The sequence below is a fragment of the Rosa rugosa genome, chromosome 1 (genome assembly GCF_958449725.1).
Source record: "Rosa rugosa chromosome 1, drRosRugo1.1, whole genome shotgun sequence".
Taxonomy (NCBI): Eukaryota; Viridiplantae; Streptophyta; class Magnoliopsida; order Rosales; family Rosaceae; genus Rosa; species Rosa rugosa.
Genome location: NC_084820.1, coordinates 69,706,850 through 69,734,145, shown reverse-complemented (window position 1 = coordinate 69,734,145; position 27,296 = coordinate 69,706,850). Strand labels below are relative to the sequence as shown.

The window sequence follows — 27,296 nt, the reverse complement described above, 5'->3', positions numbered from 1 at the left end:
AGAGAAATGTTTAAGAATTTGGTATCAACTTCCTAAGAAATTACGAGGAATCAGACCTGTTCCAGGTTGGACTATGTTTTACAACAGCCAAACTGACCGTACTCTTGTTCTTACATTAGGACTTAGGAAGTCAGGAGTATAAGTAGGTTCTCTTCTAGTTGGACTAGTTGGAATTTTGCGAAGTCATCCCTCATTGTAATCTCTTGGATTAATAAATTTTCTTCTCTTTCTGAAAAAACCAACTTAACATGACCCGCAGAATTTTGGTGTCCAAACTCATTCGAACAAGCATTATCCTCAGTCGAACATAGACGTATGCCCCTATCATAGCACGGATCCTAAAAGGAAATTACTAAGAAAATATGGAATGAGTTCAGTTTCCATACGCAATTGGAAATGAAGTGGATGCAATAGTATGTTATATAATTAAGTAATATCAAAAAGAGTATGAGGTAAGACTTAAGGAGGCTCAACCATTCTACTATGATGAATAAATGTGCCTAAGGATCATATTATACGATAATGCCTGCTTGATCTGGCAAAACTAGCTATCATTTCTGCTTTCTTCTTCTCTATAGAATTACTTAATATTACAAAAATTTCCAAAGACATCAACCCAACTGAGGCGTATAGTTGATACAAAATGTAATGGAAGCCTCATTCCGACGGTTAAATGTCTGCAGATACTTCCAAAACAGAAGATAATCACGATAAATAAGCAACGGATTTCCAGCTCTTATCCTCCATAAGTAATGACATACCTGTTCCATTATAAGCAATCTAACATTCTTTGATGGGGACAAATCTTCTCTTAGGTCTTAAGACTTAAGGTCATCAGACATGGCTGAAGGTATGCAATGAGTCAGAAGGATATCTAAAGTTGCAGCTTTGGCTGTTTTTGTCTGTAGGGCAACCATCTGCATAGAAAAGTTTGCAATTCAGCTACTATTAAGAAAAATGCAGAGAATGCATGCATATATGGGAGGGAGGGAGGGAGGGAGGGAAAGGAACCTGATTGTATTCTAGATCAAACTTTAGGTACTCATCATCGCAACTCTCCACCATGGTGGCCAGGTTTTTTAAATTTTTCACAGGCTTACCATTGAAAGCAAGAACCTACACAGATAAAGGAATCATTTCAACAAGTGTTACAAGTATAAAAATAATTTCAGAAAGTTTATCTCATCATCATTACAAACACAAAAGGTGATGCAAAAGTATTAACTAGAAAGGAATGAAAAATGTTAAACAAGATTTCCTTATGAGTAAGAGAACAATATATAAACAGGAAAACATCCTGAGTTGTGCAACAGGCCCTCACCTGAGTGTTAACAATGTCCTCATATCCAATATTGATGTCAGCAACAAGTACCTAACACAATTTCAAATAGACTTAATCCACGAAAGCAGAGCACAAGAACGAAAAGCATAGAAAATATAGATCAGAGAGACAAACCTGAGAAACGACAACAAGCTGTTCATCAGTAGATTCTGCCATTGCATGTAAATGCTTGTCCAAAAGTTTGACTGGAGCGTCAAAGTCATAATCCTTTCCATACTGGAAATTAATGAAAAATCGAAGGTAAGATTTAGTAAAATACTAACAAAATATTTTCTTTAAAAGAACACCTTAAATCTACCATCTTTGTTTTCTTAATTAAGCATGTGTGACACACCAGCTCACCCCAAGCAAACAGTTAAGGTGGCACTATTATATAGGCTAAACTCAACTCTGTGACATTTGTTTGGAGCTTTTAAAGCCTGCATGCTACTCAGGAAAACAAAAACTAACATATATATATTAAATTCAGGTATGGTTTGGCTAGATAATGGTTCCAAAACTAAATATAATAAATTAGAAAAAACATTGTGAAATAGATGGAATGATATAGCTTGAACTACAAAGTGCATAGACATAGTGGGAAACAAAGTAAATGAGAGAGAGAGTACGAAATCAAGGGCACACCTCAGAACGCAGATATGGAACAGATACAGCTGAAAAAACAAATCCACCGATGATATAATAGGAAGGAGGTTTGCCATTGATGTGTGCCGGGATCAGACGTTTGTGTGTTCCAAGTTTTATGTTGAATTCAAGTATCTGTGAATTGCGAAGAACTTTTACTACAGCACTATCGCCAGTATACTTCTGAGAGACGAGGTAACTGAAACCTATGCGCTCCCCATGCCTGAATGGAACTGGAAAATTGATACCAAAGAGAGTCGTGTTACTAATAAATCTACAGTAGGTTATGCTAAATTAGAATATGCATGTAGGATAAACAAAAAAATAATGATAATAACAAGATTCTGTCCTAAATTCTTAAATGAACTGCTATAAATAACAAGAACCAAATGTCACCCTTCATTCTATGAAAAATTCTGTGGTACTGCATGTGACAAAGCTGAATGCAGAAGTTGCATAAAAAGAGAAGAATATTTAGTGAAGAAAGATCAAGAGGTTTACCTGTGCCATCATTTGCAATATTAACTCCATCAAAGCTAAGAATGACATCAGATGGTTGCAGAAGATGAGAATCTGGAGCTGTAGGTTCGATCCTTCTAATACGTACACCCTTTTGATCAGCTTTCATCCCCATTGACGTGCGTAGATCAGGATTTTCCATCTTTTGCCACTCAATTCCAATAATTGGGAACCCTGTACCGCAGTTATCAATTAGAAATAATGTAAGAAGAGGAAAAGGAGAATAATTTGGAACAATCAAAACACGATCACAGATGTTGTCCACAGTGCTGCAAGTCATATCACATATGTGCGGCAAGTACCATATGCAAATAACAACAACTACAGTTACGATCGGACTTCCTTCTTTCTTTGATTCCCTTTTTTTCTTTTCTTTTTTTCTTTCATCTTACTAGAAGTACACACTAAGTTACTAGCTAACCTGTATATGCCCCATTCTTCTCGTAATCTGTAATGAAGTGCTTAATAACAGGTGTTGGAATAACGTAGCCTATATTTTCTGCATCTTCATGTTTAAGAGACTGAAAAGCAATGCCCACACAGGTCCCCTTGTCGTTGAAGGCAGGCCCACCAGAGTTTCCAGAGTTTATGGCAGCATCTATCTGCAAAAGCATCCAAAGGAGAAAGGAAATCAGGAAACAAAAACATGTCAAAAATTGAGGTCTCTACGGTGTATATAGAAGACAATGTCAAGAAGATAATAACCTGCAGTCCCAGAAGCTCAGTTGATCCGTGAACATATGAAAGTATCTCCATACGTGACACTACACCACTCGTCACAGAGATTGTGTCACCCCCAATAGGGTAGCCCACAACCGTCACAGCATCTTGGAGCGCCGGCAACTCTCCAAACTCCACAGGTGAAACTCCTTCCCAGAACTCATCATCACTCACCGTGAGCATGGCTGAATCATCACGAAAACAACATAAGGACTTCAATCGCAGTAACTCATGATTCACTAATTAACTTCTGATACCTTAATAAAGCAAGTAAATTCAACCACCTTCAACGCATAAATTTTTCCTAATTCCTCTCTCAAGAAGGATCTCCAACCGATAATCAAAAAAGTAAAGGATATTTTCCTTTATTGACATTTTACGAGACAAAAAAATTAGTATTTGAGTTATATGCTCCAAAACTTCTTCTTAGATTGATCACACAAACATATTATCTTTTCAAAACAATGATACAATCATATTCGTTTCGTCTTAGCTAATAAGATCACTGCAAACACATTAAGTCAAGCTACTACCTTTAATTCTTTACAAGTAAAGCTAACTGTTAAAAAAGTTAATAACTTTCTGCATTCATTTCAATTCACAAACTTCATCTTCCAAACTCACCAATATCACATTCAGTCCCAATCGCCAACACAGTAGCCAAGTACTTGGTCTCGGAGCCACGCTTCTTGAGCTTGACCTGTGTATGGTGCTCCACAGAGTGCGCATTGGTCAAGACCCTTCTGCCCCCAATCACAAACCCACTACTACTCGAGCTGTACTGCCTCTTCCTCTGCCACGGCAACGAGAAATTCGGCTCCGTGTGGACGCAAAACACCTTCACCACCGAGTCCATCGCCGGCACCACGCGCGCCACGCTCTCCCAGCTCGGCACCATCAGCGGCGGCTCCGAACTCACCGCCCCGGCGTCGCCGTTCTGCTCCGACGCGTGCCGGGAGCTCCGCCGCTCCGGCGAGGCGGTGATGTTGGCCGACTCGGCCTTCCTGGGGCGGCCGCGGCCGCGGCGGGAGGGCTGGGAGGTGCCGGCGTCGGAGAGAGGCTCCGTCGTGGGGGGCGGAGCGGCGTCGTCGATGTCCATTGAGGTGGTGGCGGTTTCTGGGGTTTTGGGTTTTGGAGCTCTCCCTCGCTTTCTTTTGGTTTCTCCCATTTTTGAGTTTTTCGAGGGAAATTGAAGAAAGTGTGGAGCTTTGAAGATTTAGGGCTTTGCAGAGAGAGACGGTCTGGTTTAAAACCAGAGGCGGTAGTGACGGAGAAGGAAGGAAATGAGGGAGAGAGTTGGGCCTATCAGAATGGGAAAGTTTGGTTGGGCTTAGTGGGTATGGACCATTATGCCTCAAATTGTTCAAATGGTTAATTATTTTGGACCATATTGGGCAAGTTGAATTTCCACCGATATTTGGAATTATTTACTTATGATATTCATTTTTGGCCTATATTAATGAGATAAAGTCTTTTTCTAATGAGAAGTCTACCTCTATAGCGAACGAATTAATGAAACAACTAAGCATGAAAGCTTAGCTGTATAGGCCTATAGGATCCCTATTTGCCATTAAAATAACGAAACAAAATAAGAAGTTATTAAGATTCGTAACCACGAATGATTATAGATTGCTCGAAATGAGTTTTTCTGTTAAGTTGGTCGTTTGATAACTACTCATTGCATTACTGATGTTGAAGAAGACATAAAAGTTCACTCGAATGAACTTTTTCTTGAGTTAATCTTTTGAACACTAACCCGACAACTCTCATTACATCATTGATATCAAAGTACACAAAATTTTTCTTGATATGATAATTAACTTTTCATCATTTTCTTATGAATGTTTTTATTTACATCTTTACATCGTATATGGATGGTGTCATTTAAACAGGCTTTTTTTATATATATTAAAATAGAAGAGTTGCATTAAAACTAAGAGACGATAGCTTGTAAAGGGTACATGATTTGTAATGGACGTGCTCCAAGAGGAGCTACAAAATCAAATCTAATACTAGGAGACAAGAAATAATAAACCGAGGCCCAAAATGTAGGCTTAAAATCGAGCCCAATCCACGAACACTAATCCGATGCGAGAACCAACCGCCGCCAAGACTCGTTGTAAGTAACAATTAGATTAAGCTGCGAAATCCGCATGACTGAAGTAAAAACCGAAACTCTAAAGATCGCTGGCAATAAAATCTTGATCTCCATCTTAGTGCATGCACCAATGTAAATCAGGTGTCCTAACAAAACGCTGAACTAGGGATCTCTAGCAAGATGTCAAACCGAGAAACACAAAGTGAGTCCTCGTCGTCCAAGTTCCTGTCCGGAGACTCCACAGAAGACATCCGGCCAAGTATTCTCACTTGTCTCAAAGGGGGGAGAACTGCTAATTGAGAGGAAATAGGAAGATATTTGCAGCTATTTTTCAAGAGTGACAATCCAGCCAAGCAACTAGGTGAAGAGGGGAAAAAACACAAAGGTGACGGAGGTATAAAGATGGTTATGGTGGGAGAACAATAAGAATTTCAGCCTCATGGATCGAAAATACGAACTGAGGTAGATGGATTGAGCAAAAACAGTAGACAGAACAAAGAAACTGGGATAAAGCCTAAATGAAGGAGGTCGCCCCCCAACTCTCAAGCTGTCAATCTAAATCTAGAGGGATCAAGATTTGAGCAATAGAGAATAGAAAGGAAGATTGAGTTTCAGATATGTTTTCTCTCTAGTTTTAGATAGAGAAGCTCTCCAATACACAAAAAACCTCTTCACACCAGAGCGTCTCTCTCTAAAAGCTAGAGAGAGAAAACATATCTGAAAACAGTTTCTTCTCCCCCTCCCCTCTTGCCCGGATCTTGATCCCTCCGGATCCAGATCGTAGGCTTGAGGGTTGGGGGAGGCCTCCTCATTTGGGCTCTGTCCAGTTTTCCTTGTTTGCTTCCTAGCATGGGTTGTTGGCAGCGAGGTCCATGGCTGGATATCGATGGGTCTTTCTCGCTGTGGGCTGGGTCGTGGGCGAAGGCAGCCAAAGTGCAGCGGCGGGGTGCGGCTGGCCGGCGGCAATCTCGGACCTCTTTTCTGCAACGGGGATCTATGCAGCGGCGGGGCTTTCGATCTCATGGCAGCGATGAGCCAGGTGAGGGCTTGGATCTGTCTGGGATCTGGGTTCGTCTTTTGATGGCGTTGTGGGGTGGTCTGCTATAGGTCGCGGTGGTGCGGCGGTACAGGGATGCGGCGTGGTGGTGGTGTGGTCCAAGGTGGCGGCCTGGTATCGGTGCTGCCAGCGGCTGGCTTTGTGGTGCTGCGATGCGGTGGCGTGGAGATGCGTTGCGGCGTCGTGACGGTGCAAGCCGACGATGTGGTGACGACGGAGGGCGCTGGCAGCAAGTTTGGAGGAGGGAGGCGCCGGATCCTTGCTGGAGGTGGAAGTTGGGCCGGGCCTCTGTGCTTGGGCCTTACTGTTTGGACGAGCTCTTGTTTTTAGTTGCTTTTGCTTTTGTTGGTTGTTTTTCTGTTGTTGCTTTGCTGGTAATAAACTCCAACCGTGTTCCGGTTGGAGGCAGTGGCCTGTGTGCCAGTCATTGCACCTTGTGTGCCTATTTTGCTCTAGGTAGGCAGCGAGTTCCTTGCACTTGCAAATGGTCGCTGCCTCCTAGTAGCAGTGTGAAACTAAGTGTCATTGGAGGTTGTTTCCAGTGGCATCATGATGGGAAAGTTGTGCGTATGGTAGTTATGCTTTGCTGCAGTCGGGTTGCAGATCAAGTTATCTTTCCGTTGTGTCACCGCTGCGTTAATGCAGTTAAAGCAATTGGAGTCGCCAGTAGAGCGCTCCTTGCTAGTTGGTGCTTTGTTGGGTACAAACATTTAGTAGAGACTCAGGATAGTATTTCAGGATGTCCTACTTATTGTAATCAGGGGTTTAGGCTTTTTGTCCCCCCCTCGTATTCGACAGTTTCTTTAATCGAGGCTTTCAAAGCTTGAGGGCTGCTGCACCGCCCTTTTCTCAAAAAAAAAAAAAAGATAGAGAAGCTCTCCATATGAAACTTAGAGCTATATATCACTGAACAAACCAGCTCACTCTTTTATTAAACTACTAAATAAAAAATGTTTAATCATCTACTATTCATAATATAAACGAACTAAAAAAAGTGTCTAACATTTTTCATCACCTTACCGCTTTCAGCCTAACTAATAACTAATGGTGTATAAAGACCTAAAATTAGTAAATTCATCTTCATAACCCATCCAAATGAAACTATGCTTTTAGGTCAAGAAATCAAAAGGAATGAATCTAAAGCCCTGAAGGGAGTCATCATCACTCAAAATATTGAAAAAAGAATGAGCATATTTCCTTGACCGTCACTTAATGCAAAAATCAATTAAAGAATGAACCTTTTTCGGTGTTTTTCAATCAATTAATCCTCTTCTTTCTATCTTTTTCTACATTTCTTCGAGCAGCGAATATCGATTTAGACTCGCAGAGAGTTGAACCCAACCTACCTCCACCTAAACTCACTGGTGACCTTGCACCATACTCCTCATCTTCTTCTTCATCTTCAACCAACGGTGCAAGGCCACTCCTCTCTCTCTCTCTATCTCCCTCTCTCTTTCTCTCACTATCTTATCTCTCACTGTGATTGTAAAGTCGTAGCTTCGCTGCTACAGAGTGACCCTTTTGAGTTTGTCCGTCAAATCTATTGCCCCTTTATTCCTTCTGTCTCTTTCTGATTGCTACTTTAATCTGTAAGGCTTTTTTTCCTTGTTTGAAATTCTGGGTCACTTTGATTGGGGGTTTATCTTTAAGTTTTCATTTCTGGGCATTCTGAGATCTCTGTTTCTGGTGCTGGTTTTAACTGGGTTGTGCTGATTGTGACCAAAGTAGATTGCTTTACCCCAAATTTCAATGCCCTAATTGTACTGGGTCACTTTGATTTGGGGGTTTTCTTTCATTTCTCCAGAACGTTCTGAGATCTCAGTTTCTGTTACTGGGTTTTACCGGGTTGATTTTGACCAAATTCGATTGCTTTAACCCAGTTTTGATTCTGTGGCAATGTCACAAGGCTATGCAATCGAGCTTTACTTCGATCCAGCGCTGGAAAACCAGGTCCTGAAGGCTTGGAATGTTCTTGCTCGCCGCCAGATTAGCACCCAGCTCATCGAAATCGAATCACGCCCTCACATCACTCTCTTCTCCAGCTCCTTCATCGAACCAGCAAAGCTCGAAAACATTATCAAGTCTTTTGCTGCCAAGCAAGAGCCTTTGGCCTTGTCATTCTCGTCAATTGGGAGCTTCCCGACTGATAACAATGTACTGTTTCTGGCACCAACTCCTTCGGTTTCGTTGCTTCAGTTCCAGTCCCAGTTGTGTGAGGCAATGAAGAAAGAAGGTGTTGAAATTGGGGAGGAGTATCGCACTGATTCTTGGATGCCTTTCTGTGCTGTTGCTCAAGATGTGCCGAAGAGTCGGATGGCTGAAGCGTTTTGCGTATTGAGGGACTTGAAGTTGCCAGTTGCTGGGTATGCTATGGATATTGGGCTGGTGGAGTTTTCGCCGGTCAGGGAGTTGTTTTCTTTTGTGCTAGGTAACACAGTAGAAGCATGAGGTTTCAGAGCCTTTCTTATGTGTTAATCTGAAATTTAGTTGAATTACCCAAGAATATGTTACCCCCCTTGAGTTTAATGTAGGATGATTGTCTATGGTGGTACTTAATACAGATTTTGCATTCATGTGTTTCGAATCTGGCATTTCCCTTACATCATCCTTTTAGAATGATAATGTGTTTGTTCATGTTAATGATATTTTGAGCTCTTGCACTCTTCGTACTTATCTGCTTTTGGACTGCATTAGGATATTGGTTGACTGAATTAACTAGTGAGTGCATATTATTCTGTTGGTTTTAATGTTTACAAAAGATGGCAATTTCTTCAAATTTATATTTACCAGGAGGTTTTTGGGGTCATAAAATTCTAGTAGTTTCCTGGATAATGCAAAATCACAAAGGTGAATTCCGATTTGCAACTTCGTGTATGATGTATGTGTATCATGAATCTTTCAAGTACTTGAAAAGCTCTACTTTACAAGTAATTTGATGAGTTCTGCCATGTACTGATTCTTAAAATACTAAATAGTCTAGTCTAATGACTATATTTTACTGCTTAGTACCATGCATAGCCTTCATCTAAGGAAGGTTTTCCTGGTATACTATAGTTTTAGAATTGTTTTTTCCAGTTACCCACTACTTTATGGAACAGAGCTAGAATTGCATTAGTAACTATATACCCTGTACTGCTCTGCATCTTTTAAGCAATTCTTTGCTTCAAAATTTTAGCTAAGTTTGTGGTATTCTAGCCACTTCATGGTTTTAAAGTTTCCTTTTTCTGATTGCTCACCACTTCAGTAAACAAAGCTAGTCTTGTAATAGAATAATGTAAATCCTCAATGATTGTTTTTTGGTTGTATAGATCATGTGGTCTGCATTAATTTGTTGCTCAGAGTAAAACATATGTCTACTTCACCAATCTTGTTATAGTTTGTAGTAACATCCTTCTCAGATTCTTCCGCTTATGTGATTGGACCAAAACTTTTTCCATGGCTGTCCTTTGTTTTTGACTGAAGATAATGTGTGTGCATGAGTGTGTGTTCAGACCATCTGTGAAACTTCATTCGTATGCATGATCCCTCTTCATATATTTAATCTAACTCTGAGGTTCATATCTTTCATGGCCTATTTACTATTACCTTGGTATAAAAAGGGCCAATGTTGCCAAGTAAATTTGCAAGTTCCTTGGTAGCTTGGTGGTAATGTGGTACTGTCAATCTCAGTTAAAGCTGAGGTTTCACCGGCATATATAAAGACTTGCTTAGCTGTACATTCTCGGGTTTATCTCAGCTTATTTGTTTTATAACTAATTGCTCTTGAAAGATATGAATTCATTGTGAAGTGACAAATGTGTGTCGAAAGCTATTCTGGCTTCCAGAAGTGAGTTATATCATGTCACTTGAAGCATGTCATTGAGTGGAGATAGAACATAAAGACATCTGATGTGTGTATTGGGGCTCTTTAATGTTTTTTTGAATATCCCTTCCAAGATTTTATTTCTGTGTCACTTTGCTGCTTATTTGTAGATTGGGATACTTGGTTTCCTCCTTTTTGTCTGAAACATAGTATGAAGAACAGCTCTAGATTTTTGGTACATTTTTCTTGGCTGTAGGTAGTATTTTATATAGGATAGACTACCTGTGAACATGATTTTGGTTACCCTTTTGTGTGATACAGTTTGTAATGTTCTATCAACATGACTAGTTACTACTAGGATACGATTTCTAAGAATGAAGCTCTACGGGGAATAGATTATGATTGTACATTACTACAAACTATGTCATTATGGCCTACACATATTTTCTTTTAAAAGTGAGAAACTTATTGGTTTTCTGTTCCAAGTAAAAATGTATGTCATGAAATTGGTGGTTAAAGCTTTGTAGGCCAACAACGAATTAATATTTCATGTTTGAGCTCTCTTCATGAAAAACATTACTGCCATTTTTTTTGTTTTTTGGTCTGAAAAACCATTACTACCATAGGAAAAGAAAATGTTATTGATGACATGAAATACAAAAGATAATTGACTCCAAATTCCAGACTGCTCCAACACTGATTACTGGCTACACCAAATTTCCACCCTCATCCGTAGATTTTTGAGTGGGTAATAAGGGTTCCCATAATTTTTTTGTGTGGCTATCACACGTCACTTCCTCCAACTGATGAAGATCCAAGACTGACGGAGGCAGCTCACGTAAATAGTGGCAGTATCTCATGTCCAACTTTCTTAAGCTGCTAAGTTCACCAACACATTTAGGCGACCGGAAAAGCTTGTGGCAACCAGATATGTCAAGAAATTTTAATCGAGTCCGGCAAACCAATACAATACCTTATCCTCAGTACTTCTAAGCCGACCAAATTTCCAACTTCGCGGGGCAACCCGTATAGCCCACAGAAGCAGATGATGCTGAGCTTCTCTAGATGAATCAAGTCACAGAGATAAGGAAAAAGTCCCCGCCAAAATTACAATTGTGAGTGGTCAAATCCTCCAAATTTGGAAATGCGTTTGAAATTTTGACGGAACCTTCAGCAGGATCTTGGAGGCGTCTTCTTTTCTTTTTTTGGTCAGAAGCTTGGAGGTCGTCACAATTGTATAAAGAGCTTCAGTAAATTAATGTAGAACGGATGACAACAAAGATCAAAGAGCAGCTTGATTGTGAAAAAGAAAAAATTGGTTTGCAGCAGATCTAACGTTCGGTGTCAGAATGATAATTATTATACCTTTTTCTGAGAAGGGAACGGCGCTAGGAACAAAACTTGTCGCTTTGCTATAGTGTATGGGCTTTTTTAGGCTTTCGACGTCGTTTCGGGCCTTAAAACTGCAATTTACTATTTTCCAGCAATTTAGGTTTTCTAGTTCGATTTGGATTTGTTTTGTTTTAACCCGTGGGTTTTCAGGATTCATTGGTAGCTGGCCTAGGAATATAAGCAACCTTAAATGGCTGTTGAACCTATCTTTCATATTTTTATCAATCAAATTAAGAATTTTCTCTTATTTTTTGGCGGACTCTAGGCTTAAATCATTGTGTTCCTGGCGCTGTTCCCTTCTCGGAATGGTATAATAATTAGCATTCTGACACCGAATGCTAAATTTACATCAAACCAATTTTTCCTTTTTCACGATCAAGCTACTCTTCGATCCTAGTTGTCATCCGTTCTACATCACATAATCATGTTGACCAAGTTCCTGGCGTACTAGTATATAAAAAAGGTGTTCATTAAATTAGAGATACAAGCAATAAAAGAACAACATGAGGCTGAGATTGAAACGATTCGGAATGAGAGCCAAGAATACTCAGGGAGGAAATAAACAAACAATTTGGTTTATATCTAGGATGAAAAAGCTTTTACAACAATTAAATTCATGGTTGACCCAAAAAAAAATGGAATTAAATTTATGGCAAGGACCTACCGGATGTGTAATTAAATAAAAAAAAAAAACAAATTACTTTAAATTGCTAGACACATAATTTTCATGGGTGTACTTTACATGGCCCATCGTTGTCAGAAACTTATTGTAGCCCACATTCTAATATAAATGTGAATAGTGTAGAGAAAGCAACGGGCCTACAGAGCACTGACCCAAAAAAAATAGCTGCAATGCGGCAATGGTTTTTGGACACACACATGGCATTTGACCCAAATTATTGATGACATGTGGCAATTGCTTATAATTGTAGTAGTGGATGACGACCCATTTTACGCATTAAACTTGAATGCGCAGAAATTAAGGGGGGTGTATTCAATTCAGATTTTAAAAGACTTTGTTTGAGTTTTTATAATTCATGGATTTACTTAATTCACGGATTGTTTAAATTCTATATGGACTCTGATTGATTCTAATGGATTGATTTACTAGTATTTGTTTAGATTTTACAAATCCTTATGATGTTTTTGGTAGGTTAATTTTTTTTTTTTCTTCTTCTTTAATTAAGCAATGGATGTATGGATCCAACTATAATGCTATATCAATGACAAGAAAGTATGGCAATCTACCATTCTTTATGTTGTGTATAATGATATATGTGTTGTAGAGAAACTGAATTTGAGAGGAATTTGCTGTGTATTCTCATTGATAATAGGGGCCTCTTTATATAGAGGATTACAATGCATAGAATCTCAATCATACAAGGAAAGGAATTCTACATTGATTAGGATTCTAGATCCTTTTAATTAAATCCTATTACCACTAGGTCAAGTAACCTAGAGTTTGGGCCAGACACATAATCGGGATTTCCTTGAACACTCCCCCTTGTGTCGTCCAAACGTGGTGCTTCTCTCGTTGCCTCATTAAAAACCTTGCCGAGTAACAAAAACCCAGTGGGACAAAAATAACCTCGGTCGAAGGGGAAAAAGAGCACAACACACCCTTCACGTTTCGAGACCATACATGTAGACATCTCCCCCTGATGTCTGCATCTCCCCCTGATGACTACGGTCATGGGAGTTCGGATAACTTCCGTAAACGATGCTACCAACATGTTTCTCGAAAGTGGAATTTAGGCAATGACTTAGTGAGCAAGTCTGCCACACTGTCCTCAGATCGAACCTAGTTCATTTTGATCTTGAAGAGAGTCTGTTGTTGCTGATTAAGCTTGGTGTTGTCGCTTTGATGTAGCCTTACTTCATTTGTTCAAAACAAGCTGCATTATCCTAAATGCTCGTAGGCTCATCTGTGGTAGACTTTAAACCACAATTGTTCGAACATGCGTAATTATGGATCCAATCCATATACATTCACGAATCTCTTCGTGAAGAGCAATAGTCTCTGCATGGTCCGAAGATATAGCGACTAGGGTCTATTCTGTAGACCTCCAAGATATTGCAGTCTTTACCCATGGTGAACACTTAACCAGTTTGGGAATGACCTTTGTGTGGGTCAGAGAGGTACCCAGCATCAGCAAAACCTTCAAAAACGCTAACTTCGTTTTGGGATGGGGAGAGGGGACGCATGCCGGTGTTGGCGGCGTTCCTGGTGTGTGATGGGTCCGAATCCATCATCTCTCTGTAGGGATAGATCAAGCCCATATCAATCGTACATCTCAAGTATCGAAAGATATCTTTTACACCAATCCAATGGCGTCGCGTTGGCGCAGAGCTATACCTTAGCTAACAAGTTCATTGCAAATGAGATGTCCGGTCTTGTGCATGGAGCTAAGTACAATAATGCGCCTATTGTACTTATGTAGGGCACTTCCGCCTCTAGCACATCTTCGCCATCATCCTTCGGACGAAGAGAATCCTTTTCAGGATCAAGACTACGGACGATCATGGGGGTGCTTGAAGGTTTGACCTTGTCAAAATGCCTAAGCATCTATCAACACGATGCTCAAGTTCCAAACCGAGACATAATCGTGTTCTCCCAAAATCATTCATCTCAAACTCGGATTTCTAGTGTTCAGCGGTTTCCCTTAACTCTTTAAGGGCTTCTAATGAAGATCATGTCCAACATGAACCGCGATAGAATCCGAAACTTGTTATGGAAACGCGTGGGCATATCCCTTCCCAATCAAGTAGTCACTTTAGTGAGCGTTTCAACCTCTTTGTAACGCGCTCTGTGGTCTAGAGCCACTTGACTTGGGTAAATGAAGTTCACCATGAACCTTCATGTATATTCCGTATCTAGATCCCCATAGAGATACGTAGTGACCACATTTGTAAGCTGCATGTTCAGTTATTCGAAAACTACCAAACTGACAAGGTAGTGGAGTGCAATGACATCCATTACGAGAGAATATGTCTCATCGTAGTCGATTCCAGGGCGTTTTGTGAGAAGCCTTGCGCCATAAGGCGAGATTGCCATCTCTTTTTCTCATCACGCTTTCTATCGAAGACCCATTAGTCAATAGGTTTTATGTCAGGAGGTGTTGGCATCACTAGCTCAGAAAACCTTCCTCTTCGTTAGAGAATCCATCTTAACCTGGATCGCATCTTTCCATTTAGGCCAAATCTCTCTACGTTGGCATTCATTCATCAACGGAGCGTGGTTCGATATCATCGGACTCAACAAACTCATGCGCAACGAAATGCGTGACTACATCATCAATTATGATGGAGTTTTTATCCCACATCTCATGTACACTAGTGTAAGTTTCATAGAGCTCTATATTCTCAGGAATAGGTTCTGACGTTGAGGCGTCCCCCAACAATAACCATAACCCGGAAGATACTCATGAGACGGATTATGAGTGTCGATGATCAAAGGGTTGGAATGTGTCAAAGTATCCTTCGAATCCACGGGCCTCCCACGCATCCTAGCTGGGGCCATGGCCTATAACGCCAGAGTGCCACTCTCATTGGCGTTGGCGCCATGCCTACCTCCGTGTAGGGTGGCGCTACGTCCTCTGGTAGGGACGTACTTCCTTGCAGGCATATTTGCAGCAGATGTGTGATCTCGTCACTTTAACAGGGATCAAGATGAGACATAGTGGGGACAGACTACGACAATTCCTGTCGTTCCTGTTGAACATTCGTGTTCTTATCTCCCCCTAACGACGGGAAGACTGTCTCATCAAAGTGACATCCGCAAATCTAGCGGTAAGGAGATCGCCTAGCAAGGGTATGAAGTGGCGGACGATTGTTGGAGTCTCAAATCCAACGTAGTTGCCCATTCGTCTGTATGGACCCATCATAGAGCGCTGTGGCGGCGCAATTGGCACATAAATGGCACACTCAAATATGTGTAAGTACGATACTTGTACCCAGTCACTAGCTGTAACGCCGAGGTAGATTGAGTGGCGGTAGGTCGTAGACGAATTAGCATAGCTGCATGCGATATTGCATCACCCCAAGCGGATATAAGGAGATTGGTGCGCATTACCAATGTCTTGACTACCATCGTAGTCGTTTCCGCGAGACCATTTGGGTGTGTACAGGAGAATATGATGTCCAACATCAGTCTCATTGCAATATCCATCGAAAGTCTTCGATGTAAACTCACTAGCATAGTCAAATCCAATTGACTGAATAGGATGATGCGGGGAGTGAGCCCGTTGTCATAGGATGTGTGCTAGGAGTGTTTCATAAGCAGCATTACAAGTGGACAATGGCACAACACGGGACCAGCGTGTGGGCATATCAACCAACATCATGAGATATTTAAATGTCCGCAAGTTGGTGGAATCAGTCCACAGAATCCCTACGGATTCTATGTAAGAACATAATGAGTATTTTCATATCCTTTGTATAGGACGGTCTCAGTCCTAATTTTCCTAAGGAAGTGGCTTTGTAAAATGAGCGAGAGGCCTTAGAAGCAACCAAGGAGAGTTTTGGTTGGGCCTGAGCGTTTGAAACGCATATTGAAGCAAAGTTTGTGACTACATCACCCATCATGGTGTCATGACCATGGGAAGTGGCATCCATGGCGTTATAACCATGGGGATTGACATCCATGGCGTCATGGCCATGGGTAGCGCCAAATATGGCGTTGTCACAAGGGACTTGGGCGGCCATATGGCGCTCCAAGACAGCTGCAGCGCCAGATGCTGCAATTGTTGCGGTCTTGCTAAGTCCAGGAATCAATTTTTGATTCTTGCTTCATTTCGCTCGAGGGTGTCCATGTGAAGTCTTTAGTAGACGGATCACCATATCATGACCAGGGTGACTTATCCTGTCGAGACGAAGCCAATATGTGTCTAAATCCAAGAGATCTTCTCTCATAACTTTATTGGATTTAATAGCTCGAAGAGTGACATAGAGTCCACTAGAGAGACACATAAACTTCTCTAAGATGCGCCATCGTTCGCAATCATTAGAGGCATTGCAAAGGAACTCATTTCTGTTCTCCTCATGCATTTCTGCATGAAATCCGTTGGCTATTCATAGGGTGTGATTTGCCCTAGGAGCGTAGAGAGTTTTGTGAGAATAATCAAGGTGCCATTTGGCAAGGGGAACTTGGGCTATTCCATGTCCTTGAATTAATACTGATGGCCCAGCCATCGTAGTCACAAAGTAACATGCTCATGAATCAAAATGGAGTCATAATGAAGAGAACTCGAAATTTTATTCATAAGCCAACGGAGTACATCATTGTCTCTTAACCATTAGGAGAATCTAATCCAAATGCTTAGCTAATGCAAAACAATGGTAGTCGTCTAACTTCTTTCGGTAATTCCAACGCAAATGTGACCAGGTGAGTAGGGAGATGTCGGTGGAGCAAAGCTCGCTTAATTACCACTTATCTCAAAACCTTCCTAGACATCGCATTTACATTGAGTACGCCTACTTTGAAGAAAGACTAAACCATAGGCATCTACTACAAAAATAATATGGCAATTGCCTACATCTCTTGGAAAATAAAGACTTAAACAGAATTGGCGATCTATTGATCCCAGCCAGATTCGTAGTCTTCAACCCTTCACTCTAGATCATCTTCTTGATCTTCTTGTTCTACATAGTGAGCTTCTCTTGCTTCACAAATATGCTTTGTAGGCGGTGACAAGTTCTTCACGAGCTCTACAAATGTGTGCCCAATGATCAGACACTCCACATTGAGAATATACATCTCTTTGCTCAAATTCCATTGATTGAGGCGCTTTGAAAGCGTCATTAAGATGGCTCTTAGTGTTGGTGGAGCCACCAACATGGCCAGAGGCGTTGCCTCCCTCTCTCTTTCCACGTTGACCTCTTCGGTTCCGTGTTCGCCTATTTTAGCGATTACCTTCCCAAGTAGAGCGATTATATGGACCAGAAAGTCCAGAAGTATCCCTAATGTTAGAGTTTTGCTCTTGGCGCCTTCTCTTAGGGGCACGACTATAATTGGATTCCGGAATATGCTCTATTTCCACGGATCTCGAATTATAGTTCTTCACAAGGATGTTGTCATATTTTTCAGTGACATTCATAGCTCCAATGAGACATTCATAGCTCCAATGAGCTCATGAAACCTTGTGATCCGTCCTGCAGTAACATTAATTCGATAGTTCTTAGCAACCATCAATGCAGAAACGGGGAAGGTAGAGAGAGTCTTCTCAATCAACATCGCATTTGTGATATCTTTACCACAGAATTCCATTAAGGATTTAATGCGAAGTGCTTCCGAGTTGTAGTCAAGAACTGACTTGAAATCATAGGAGCAGAGGCTATCCTAGGTCAGGAAGCAAGGAAGGAGTCACGGACGTTGCCAAATCTTTCTTCGAGTGAGACCCACAACCTTCTGGGGTCTTCTTCATTCATACACTCGTACTGGAGCGAATCATCCATATGACGAGTCATTAGGATGACGGCTTTCGCCTTATTTGCCTCTAAGGCTGCTCTATTTGCTTCCAAAGCTTGAGCTTGCTCAACAGTTAGCACGTCCTGGCTAGGCTCGAGAATCGTATTCAAGATTCCATCGGCCTTGAGATGCTGGCGGATATCACGAACCCACCTGTGATATTCAGAGCCAGTTGTTCCCAATGGAGCAAAGTCCAATTTGTTCAGGTTACTCATCCTGAAAGAGAACAAGAAATTAGGGTTAGTTTCGGAGCGTGAAAGGCTACCACGAAAACATATAAAATTCCTGAGCGTAGTCGCTTCCAAGAAATTAGGAATTTCCGAGCGTAGTCGCTTCCAAGAAATTAGGGATTTTCTGAGCATAGTCGCTTCCAAGAAAATCCGATTCCAAGAGGGGTTTTGGATTAGATCGAAACAATGATGTATGTGGTCGATCGTTTTTCTTCTCAACAAACTCTAAGTTTGGAGGACTCTACAAGCTCCAAGCTTGGAGTGAGCACGAACCCCCACAGTTCGGCTTTTGGTCTCCCCTATGAAGAAGAAAGGGGGGTAGAAGAAGGGAGGTTGAAAGTCCCCGAGAAAAGAAGAGAAATTGAATTTAAAAACTCTAAAAAACGGGAACGTTTAGTAAAAAATACCTCGAAATAAGTCGCCGGGAAATTTGGCCGGAAAAAGTCGCCGGAAAAGTTGCCGGAAAGTCGGCCGGAAAAAGGTTGACCGGCGTTGACCTGAGGGTTGACCGGTGTTGACCGAAGGGTTGACCGGGGAGCTGGTGCTGACTGGGCGTTGACGTGGCTGATGACGTCAGTGGGCTTCTAGGCCGAAGGCTTGGGCCTGGTGTCGTCAGTGGGCCAGGTGCAGCAGTGGGCTTCTGGGCTTGAACCTTTCTTTCTTCCTTTTCTTTCTGGTCTTCTAGTGGCAAGTGGGCCGCGGGGCCCACTATTTTCTTTTCTTCTTCCGTTTCTTCTTCTTCCTTTTCTTTCTTTTCTTCTTCTGGGCCCGCTCCTTCTCTTTCTTTCTCTTTTTTTTTTCCTTTTTCTGCCCAGCACGTGGGCTACTCCTTCTTTCTCTCTCTCTTTTTTCTTCTCCTTCGCTGGCAAAGGCTAGCCAATTAACTGATCAGATGAAGTGGAGGCGCTGGGTAGCAGGGGGTCACAGGAGGCTGTTGTGTGGCTGCACGGGGTAGGAGCGGTGGTGGCTGAGTTTTTGGTTTTTAGTTTTAGGACTTCAGGGTTAGGGCTCGTGCTGATAACGTGTTGTAGAGAAACTGAATTTGAGAGGAATTTGCTGTGTATTCTCATTGATAATAGGGGCCTCTTTATACAGAGGATTACAATGCATAGAATCTCAATCATACAAGGAAAGGAATTCTACATTGATTAGGATTCTAGATCCTTCTAATTAAATCCTATTACCATTAGGTCAAGTAACCTAGAGTTTGGGCCAAACACATAATCGGGATTTCCTTGAACAATATGAACAATAAGAGAAAACTAACCAGCTGTTTCAAGTAAATCCAGAATATGTGTCTGACCCAAACTAGAGGTTACTTGCTCTAGTTGAAATAGAGTTTATATTAGAGATATTCTCGGAGAATCTTAGAAGATATCCAATCAATGTACGATTATGTTTCCATATACAACTCTATCTCTATGCTTGTAATCCTCTATATAAAGAGGCCCCTATTATCAATGAAAGCATGACTCAATTCTCTCCCAATTTCAGTTTTCCTTAAACACCAGCCAAAATGTTACACAAAAAATAAAGTAGTAAACTAATGACATAATTTATTTCATGTCTAATTTACAAAAGAATCATGTGTGTATGTATCATCTTAATAATACCATTGAAAGTGAGCTTCATTAGGTAGAAGGATTAAGGCTTCTAGAGCTATAGTGATAGAAATAAAATAAAAAATTATTAGATGAGAGCAGAGGCAGAGGAAGATAGTGGGAAAATAGGTCTAAGACAAAATGAATGAGTGTCACCTATTGAGACCTGCTTTTTATTTATTTTATTTTTTGGGTGAAGAGGTTCTTCATTTTCTGAGTGAGAAAGAATCCATCAAAATCTTTTGGGAAGTGGTTGGATTGTTTTTGAGTTTTGATATGTATAAAAAGCACTATAAAATCCTCTAAAATCCAGCATTTAATAAAATCCTTAAAAATCCGTATACTTTTGAATATCAGCAGATTTGAATGGATAATTTTAAATCTTAATTGAATACATCAAGTTTTTAAAGGACTGTTTAAAATCTCAGTTGAATACCCATAGACTTCTAAAATACAAAAAAATCTTGTAGACTCTTAATTGAATACACCCCCCTAAACTGATATGGTAAATGTTTCAAAGAACGTAGCTAGCCCCATTGTTTTCAATATGTATTATCTCATGACATACTCAGCAATAAAAAATCATCCACAAAAAAAAAAAAAAAAAAAAAAAAAAAAAAAAGAGAAGAAGAAGAAATTGCTTGTCAAAGAAACAGGAAATGAAAATGATATTTCAATGCAAATACCAGAAACGCTAGCTGCTCCAACCGTCGCTGAAAGTTTCCAACAAACTTCGTTGGGTTCGAGGAATCACCACCACGCGTAGGTTTGTGAGGGTGGGTAGAAAGGGTTCCCATAAACTGCCTTTGTCTTCACGGTTGCATATCACTTCCTCTAACTGATGAAGATCCGAAACTGATGGAGGCAGCTCTTTCACACTGTAGCAATTCCTCATGTCCACCTTTCTTAAACTGCTCAATTCACCAATGTTTTTAGGCAACTCAATGTTCACGCATTCAGATATGTCAAGGAAGTTTAACTTTTTGAGGTTGCTGATGGAACTGGGAAGCTTTGAAAGAAAAATACAAGACCTTAGCCTCAGTACTTCTAAGTTGACCAGATTTCCGATTTCTTCGGGCAAAAAGTCACGTAGCCCAGCAATAAAGTCAAGTAGCAAGGTGACACGTCGCCCAAAAGAGATACTAATCTTCTTTAAATGAATCAGATTGCAGCACTCCACAAGAAATTCTTCGGAGTTTAAATGACGACGGTACCCGACATTCCGAAATTCTTCGGAGTAGTTTAATTCCTCCAAATTCCGAAATGCATCCGACATTCTGAAAACACCTTTGCCGATACCCTCCGCGTCACATGACTTGAAAGATATCTTCTTTAGACTTTTCAGTTGTATGGGCTTGTGGGTCAAGAAACCAATCCGGAGACGAATTAAACTGAGGCCCAGTTTGGGAGGGCTTTTGAAACTGCTTTTCCTTCCAAAAGCGCTTCTGAAATTTTTTGGGCTGTTTGGTAAACCACTTGGGGGCAGCTTTCGGCCCGAAGCGCTTCTTCCAACTGGAGAAATCAGGAAGCTACAATTCGTAGCTTTTTGGTTTCTGCTTTTGCGGGAAGCAAGTCCTGATGCGGAGGTTTAAATGAATTTTAATGAACAACCTAAATTGTCCTCTTGCTTTTCTGAAATTTACATCAGAAAGTCCTTCGTTCTCATTTCACTTTCGCACCGCTTCATCGTCGACATTGTTCCCTTCTCTCTGTCTCAATCATCTTCTATCTCATTGAAAAAGGCAATGTTGTTCGATATTTTGACATGGATTCTAATGAATGCATATCTCAATCTGATCCCAAAGTTTCAATCTTTCTTGAATCATCATGTCATCACGGACACGCCCCTCATCCTCCAGATCCAAGTTTCACACAATTATAAACAAGATGACCCAGATGGTGATCATTCTTATTTAATTCTACGTATTCGCTGAAGATTTCTCTTTTGAAATTTTGGTTTTTGTTGAAAGTTTTGCAGAATCACCTACATAGGTTCTTCGATGTGTTATTCTCTGCCTCATCCTACACGACCTGTTTTTCCTTTCCTTTTTGTCGGGTGTGCTATTATCTCTCAAAAATCGTCATTTTCAATAGTGTGATTGCTCTCAAATCAGTTTCATGTTTATGTTTATTGCTTCTGAAAAGTTTGTATTGCTCTTGACTAACCGTTGTAGACTGGGCATGGCAAATTGGCAAGCAATCACTTCCTTACTCTCAGCCACAGGTAATCACATGAATAGTCTTGGAGGTTTGTGTGTCTTGGAGGTAATCACAAATTGGCAAACAAGAGTTTTACATTGTATAATCTATTCCATATAATCAGTTGCATAGTTGTGTCTCAGGTTTTTGGTGTGTTAGATGGTCGAATGTTTAGTAACTATGACTGTTCAGAGGTTTAGATGAAAAGAAATCTAGAAAAATAAATGCAGAAGGATAGAGAGGAGATGAGATCGAGAAACGAAACAAAGGGAGATACCATGTTACCAAGCTTTTTTATATTTTGATAAAACTGATCTGGCTACTTTGCTGCAATTGATATCTGTGCTTTTTTTTTGCCTATTGTGTTGTTATTCTGTTTGGTTGCTAAAATATTAATGTACTTGCTGCAATACTTTTAGTTGTTAGGCCAGATAGAAGACTCGAAGAGTATGGAAGCTTTAGCAGCCATGAGCTTTTCATTTTAATTCTATTCAAATGTTTTGCTGGACTACTCCTATCTAATTTTGTTCTGTTCCTCGTGCAATATGAAATATATATGAAACCTTAGGTATATATATGGGCTTTGATAATTGCTATAGGGAGGCTGAATACTTGTGTGGTGTGTTATATACATGAAAATGTTTCAGTTTGAGTATTCATGTCTTTTTTGGTAAATATATACAACAACAACTTTTTGCATTCAGTTTACCAAACACCTTCAAACTGCTTTTCATTCTCACAGCACTTTTGAAAAACAGTTTACCAAACACTCACTACTTCTTCTCACAGCAAAACCAAAAACACTTCTGGCCACAGCAAAACTAAAAGCAATTCTGGCCACAGCACAGCAATCCCAAACTGGGCCTGATTCTCTTTAGATTTGGTAACAAACCGAGTAGTTCAAAATTTATTAATTCCCTACCGCCGTCTATTACCAGTACCTTCAATTTATCCATTTTCTGTACAAACGCGGGCAAGCTGTACCTACTTGGGCTCTGAAAATGCAAGACAAAAACTTCTGCTTCTGGCAGTTGCAAGTTGGGCCACTCCATATCGAAGTCTGTACATGCAAAATACCAACGTTATTTGATGAGTGCGCCTGCGACAGAAAGAATTCTGAGACAACAAATAGAAAGAGAATAGGCCGGAAAGGAAATATCGAACTCGTGATCAAACAACTGAGAGCCACTGCTGTTAAACGAGGCCTCAGGGCTACCACTGCGTACTATTCTCATGCAATGTTGCCGGCCAAAAAAAAGTGACACACAATTTACGTACCAGTAGTTGTAGTAATAGATAACAAGCGAGCCTTGATGGGGTGACATTCTTGTTCTCTCCACCACTTGGGGATTTTTTTTCCCCTTATTTCTATGTTCATTCTTTTTCTTTGCTCTACCGGGTCTAGCTTAGCATTGTAAATAGCTAGCTCTCTAAGCAAATCATGTTGGGTCACAAACCGTTGACCGTAGAAATCGTCCCCCTCCATCTTCATATCGCTGCAGTTTAATTATGAAAAGAGTTAATTAAATAAGCATTTTTAATATATAGAAGACACGTACTTCTTCAACTATGTATGCAAGTTACTCTGGCCTAGCTAGCAAGAATTCCCAAAAAAATGTACAGCTAAGCAAAATTGGAGTGAAAACAAAACACCAGACGCATGTATTGCATGTATACCTCCGCCTTTTGTCAACCAGATTAGCCAGATTCCTATTGGCAAGTTCATAGACATTTGCAAAGATCACACTGTCATCATCTATATCATATAACTCTGCCCACATATCAATGAGGTCATCAACTCGGATTTCTTTGTCTTCAGGAAAAGATCCCAGGTCCAAGTAACAATCCTTGACAATTGCAAGTCTTTTATCCAAAGCATCTAAGCTGCTTTGGAGACAAAGAAACAATTCCGTCTCAGCATCAAGAATACAAGAATCTTTAGACCATTCAGATACTCTTTTTCTCCAGACCTCTATAGGTTGCCCAGAAAGTGATCTTCCAACCACTGTAATAGCAAGTGGAAATCCGTTGCAACGCTTTACTATCTGTAGGCCATTGAATCGTTAGTTCAAACTGTAATCAATTAGTTGCCATTTGAGAATTTTACGTTCCTCCACATACCATTTCATGAAGAGAATAAAACTGTGTGTCTGTGTGTAAACTTGTTTTGTTTTGATGATTTAATTTGTTTCATTTGATAAATCAACTAACCTACGTACCATGCAAATAGTTAAGAAATCACTTTACCTTTCTTGAGAGTTCTTCTCGTTCAGGAGAGCACTTATCTCCCAATGATGCTGAGTGATAAAAAAGTTTCATAGCTTTGTCATCATCCAATAATTTTAATGGATATGAAGAACCAAAATCTGGAAATTCAGATCTTGATGTTACTAAAATCTTGTAATTGGACGATTCAAATTGAAAGCTATGAAGAATGGATTCTGATGATCCAGACCAAATATCATCGAGGACCAACAACAAAGGATTCTGTCTTCCCTTGAAAAATGTTTGCATCCATTGAAGCATATGTACTTTGTTTTGGAAAGTAGGAACCGGAGAACTCTCGGATTCACAAAGTCGTTTCACAACAAGTTCCAAATTGCCTTTTTGTGAAACAGTAATGAAGATAATATTGTCCTTGACTTTACCTATATATCCAAATAAAACATGTATAAGAAACAATAGAAACTATTTGTCACATATAGAAGTGATGCTATTTTAAATCATTAAAGATAAATGTTCAAGGACAACACCGAGAAAAAAAATATTACATTATCAACTGCAGCCCTAGCATATGCAAAGAAATAAGTACTACAATATTTGTTGAACAAAAAAACAAGAAAAAAGGATCTTTTATCACGTAGTTATAAGAGACCTAACTTAGTATATGATATGTGCGCGCGCACACACACACCTAATGTATATGGCGAGTTATTTGGTACTCCTATTTCACACTTTATGCTTGACTTCTGACTTCTGAGCAAAAAAGGAACTGGAAAGGAATATTAAAATGTATTACAAGCACACAAATGCAGCATCCTTCCATTAAAAAATTATTAATATTATTGGTATTTCAAGAGATTGGTTGTGCCACCCATTTTCCGATCACATTTTGACCATTTAATTATTTTTTATAAAATTTTAACTAAATTAAAAGTCATTAAGGTGCTGAATAATAATTAAATAAATAAATAAATCAAACATGTCTCGTCTGAATCACTCATGTCATAATAATAAGTCATGATTGGTTGGTATGCTAATTAAGCATAAATGTGACTGAGAATTGTATTACTTATGTAATTAAGGCTAAAATAAATGCTAAACTATGATTGGTAATCGCTCATGTCATGATAAAAAATCATGATTGGTTTGTATGCTACGCATACATGTGACGAAGAATTATAGTACTTATGTAATCAAGGCATTAAATTAACATATTGCAGCCTAATATTAAGCCGTACGTGTATGATACGTACCTTTGACCTCTTCATCTTGACAAAACATTGTGGCGAGAGTGGTTTTCCCACAGCCTCCAGGAGCAGTGAGCACAAGCCTCGACACCCCATCATCCGCAAGAAGCTTTTTCTTCAAATCATTCAAAGGACCATCCAGTCCAACTATAAGCCGTGGAAGTGGTGGAAGTTCAAGTCGTGTACTACTTGAACTTTCTGCGGGTTGTTGTTTCAGCATCATGCGATGAATATCATCAACCGTGCCATCGATCTTCATTATCTGCATTGATTCTTGCACCTTGAGTTTCTCTAACGGTGTTTTAAGAGATTCCTGCCATTGGAGAAGTTTCCTGGCGTACTTGTACTTTTTGAAGGGGCTCCATCGCGTAATCGTTGAGCACTTGTTGACGAGCTCTTGGCCTTTCTCCATGACTCCCTTTAAAGCTTCCAGTTCCTTCTCTGGGCGACCCATTTTCTGGTTGTATTGCGCCATCTCCTTGATCAGTGGAGCCAAATCATCGAGCCTGGATCTGACGTCGTTGAAGAGAGACTTAAAAATGAAATTCTTGACGATCAGGTCTTGAACGCCAACATACACGGCTTCGAATGCTTTGTCTAGAACAAAGTCCGGCACCACGGCCATGATGCCTATATTGCTCTTTCAGGTTTCAATTACCAGCTCTTCAATATGAACTTGAAGATAAGAGAGGAGAGAGCTGGATCCCATTGACTGACTAATTAATAAATGGTCCCTCCTCCAGAACTCAATTATTTTCTCCACTATACTTTGTCTAGGTGAGCTGGAGCCCATTGACTGACTAATTAGTAAATGGTCCCTCCCGCATAACTCGATCAATTATTATCTTCTTCAATAGGAGTACGTCTGGAAGGGTCCTTTTGTGGGGCCCATCCCGCGTGAGCTGCGTGTTGTCCGTCAATAACATAGATCGATCCGTAACGTTATTTTTTTCGGTTGTATAGATCCTTAATGCATGTTTGGTCTACAATATTTTGTTGCCCAGGGTGGAACATATGTCTTCTTCAACAATCTTGTTATAGTTTGTAACAAGCATCCTTCTCAGATTCTTCTTCATGTGATTGGACCAAAACTTTTTTTAGGGCTGTCATTTGTTGTTGACTGAAGATAGCCTCTATGTGTGTGCATGAGTGATTGCTCAGACCATCTGTAATACTTCATTTGTATGCATGATCCCTTTTTCATTCATTTTCTCCTCCAGACCCGGTGTCAACTGCAAACAAGGCCTTCATGCAAGCTGAAGAATTCCTTTTGGCTCGTCACATGGCCCCTTCAGTTCGACAGCATGCTCCGGTTGTTCATAACTCTGTTCCACAAACATGGTTTCCTCCTGCTCTTGGTTCTTTAAAAATTAATACAGATGCAACTTGGAACTCTGAGTCTTTGTGTTGTGGTCTTGCTGCACTTGTCAGAGATTCTTCAGGTACTTTTCTCAATGGTGTGGTCTCAGTGGGGAAGGCTACCTCGGCGGAGGCGGCGGAGGCTCAAGCGGTTCTTCTTGGCCTCAATTTGGCAAAAACTGAGTCCATTCTTTCTTTCTCTCTTGAAGCTGATTGTCTCCCCTTAATCTCAGCTTTGAAATCCTCTTTGGGATCGGTCTCTTGGTCTACACTCTCTTGGTTTCAACAGATCAAGTCTTTGGCTGATTCTTTCTCTTCTGTAAACTGGTCTTGGATCAGTAGGGAAGCAAATGTGGCAGCAGATGTTGCTGCTCACCTTGCTCCACGGCTGGAGAGTGTGTTGGATTGGTTTCTGAA

At 40.4% G+C, this 27,296-nt stretch overlaps 3 protein-coding genes across 5 annotated transcripts; 1 reads left to right on the top strand and 2 right to left on the bottom strand.

Moving 5' to 3' along the window:
- Positions 1–446: 446 nt before the first annotated feature.
- LOC133726511 (protease Do-like 9) lies at positions 447–4,471 on the bottom strand. Its single transcript, XM_062154068.1, has 9 exons — positions 3,830–4,471; positions 3,191–3,390; positions 2,907–3,087; positions 2,468–2,659; positions 1,967–2,199; positions 1,457–1,558; positions 1,322–1,372; positions 1,012–1,116; positions 447–917 (listed from the first exon to the last, which is right to left on the bottom strand). Exons 1-9 carry the CDS (start codon positions 4,371–4,373, stop codon positions 819–821), a joined length of 1,707 nt encoding a protein of 568 aa, XP_062010052.1. The 5' UTR covers positions 4,374–4,471; the 3' UTR covers positions 447–818.
- Positions 4,472–7,577: 3,106 nt separating this feature from the next.
- On the top strand, positions 7,578–9,029 carry LOC133726518 (uncharacterized). The gene has a single exon (XM_062154077.1). It carries the CDS (start codon positions 8,257–8,259, stop codon positions 8,806–8,808), a length of 552 nt encoding a protein of 183 aa, XP_062010061.1. The 5' UTR covers positions 7,578–8,256; the 3' UTR covers positions 8,809–9,029.
- Positions 9,030–17,733: 8,704 nt separating this feature from the next.
- On the bottom strand, positions 17,734–26,291 carry LOC133726510 (probable disease resistance protein At5g66900). Of its 3 annotated transcripts, XR_009854837.1 has the most exons (8): positions 25,527–26,291; positions 24,298–24,698; positions 23,728–24,095; positions 23,329–23,546; positions 22,915–23,110; positions 20,538–21,242; positions 18,658–19,192; positions 17,747–18,236 (listed from the first exon to the last, which is right to left on the bottom strand). XR_009854837.1 is itself a non-coding variant. In XM_062154067.1 (7 exons), the coding sequence occupies exons 1-6, from the start codon at positions 26,143–26,145 to the stop codon at positions 20,546–20,548; spliced, it is 2,499 nt and encodes an 832-aa protein (XP_062010051.1). In that variant the 5' UTR covers positions 26,146–26,291; the 3' UTR covers positions 17,734–19,192; positions 20,538–20,545. The 3 variants fall into 3 exon arrangements, 2 of the variants coding, with proteins under 2 accessions (XP_062010051.1, XP_062010050.1); XM_062154067.1 differs by having other exon boundaries at positions 17,734–19,192; XM_062154066.1 differs by lacking the exons at positions 17,747–18,236; positions 18,658–19,192 and having other exon boundaries at positions 20,167–21,242.
- Positions 26,292–27,296: the final 1,005 nt, after the last annotated feature.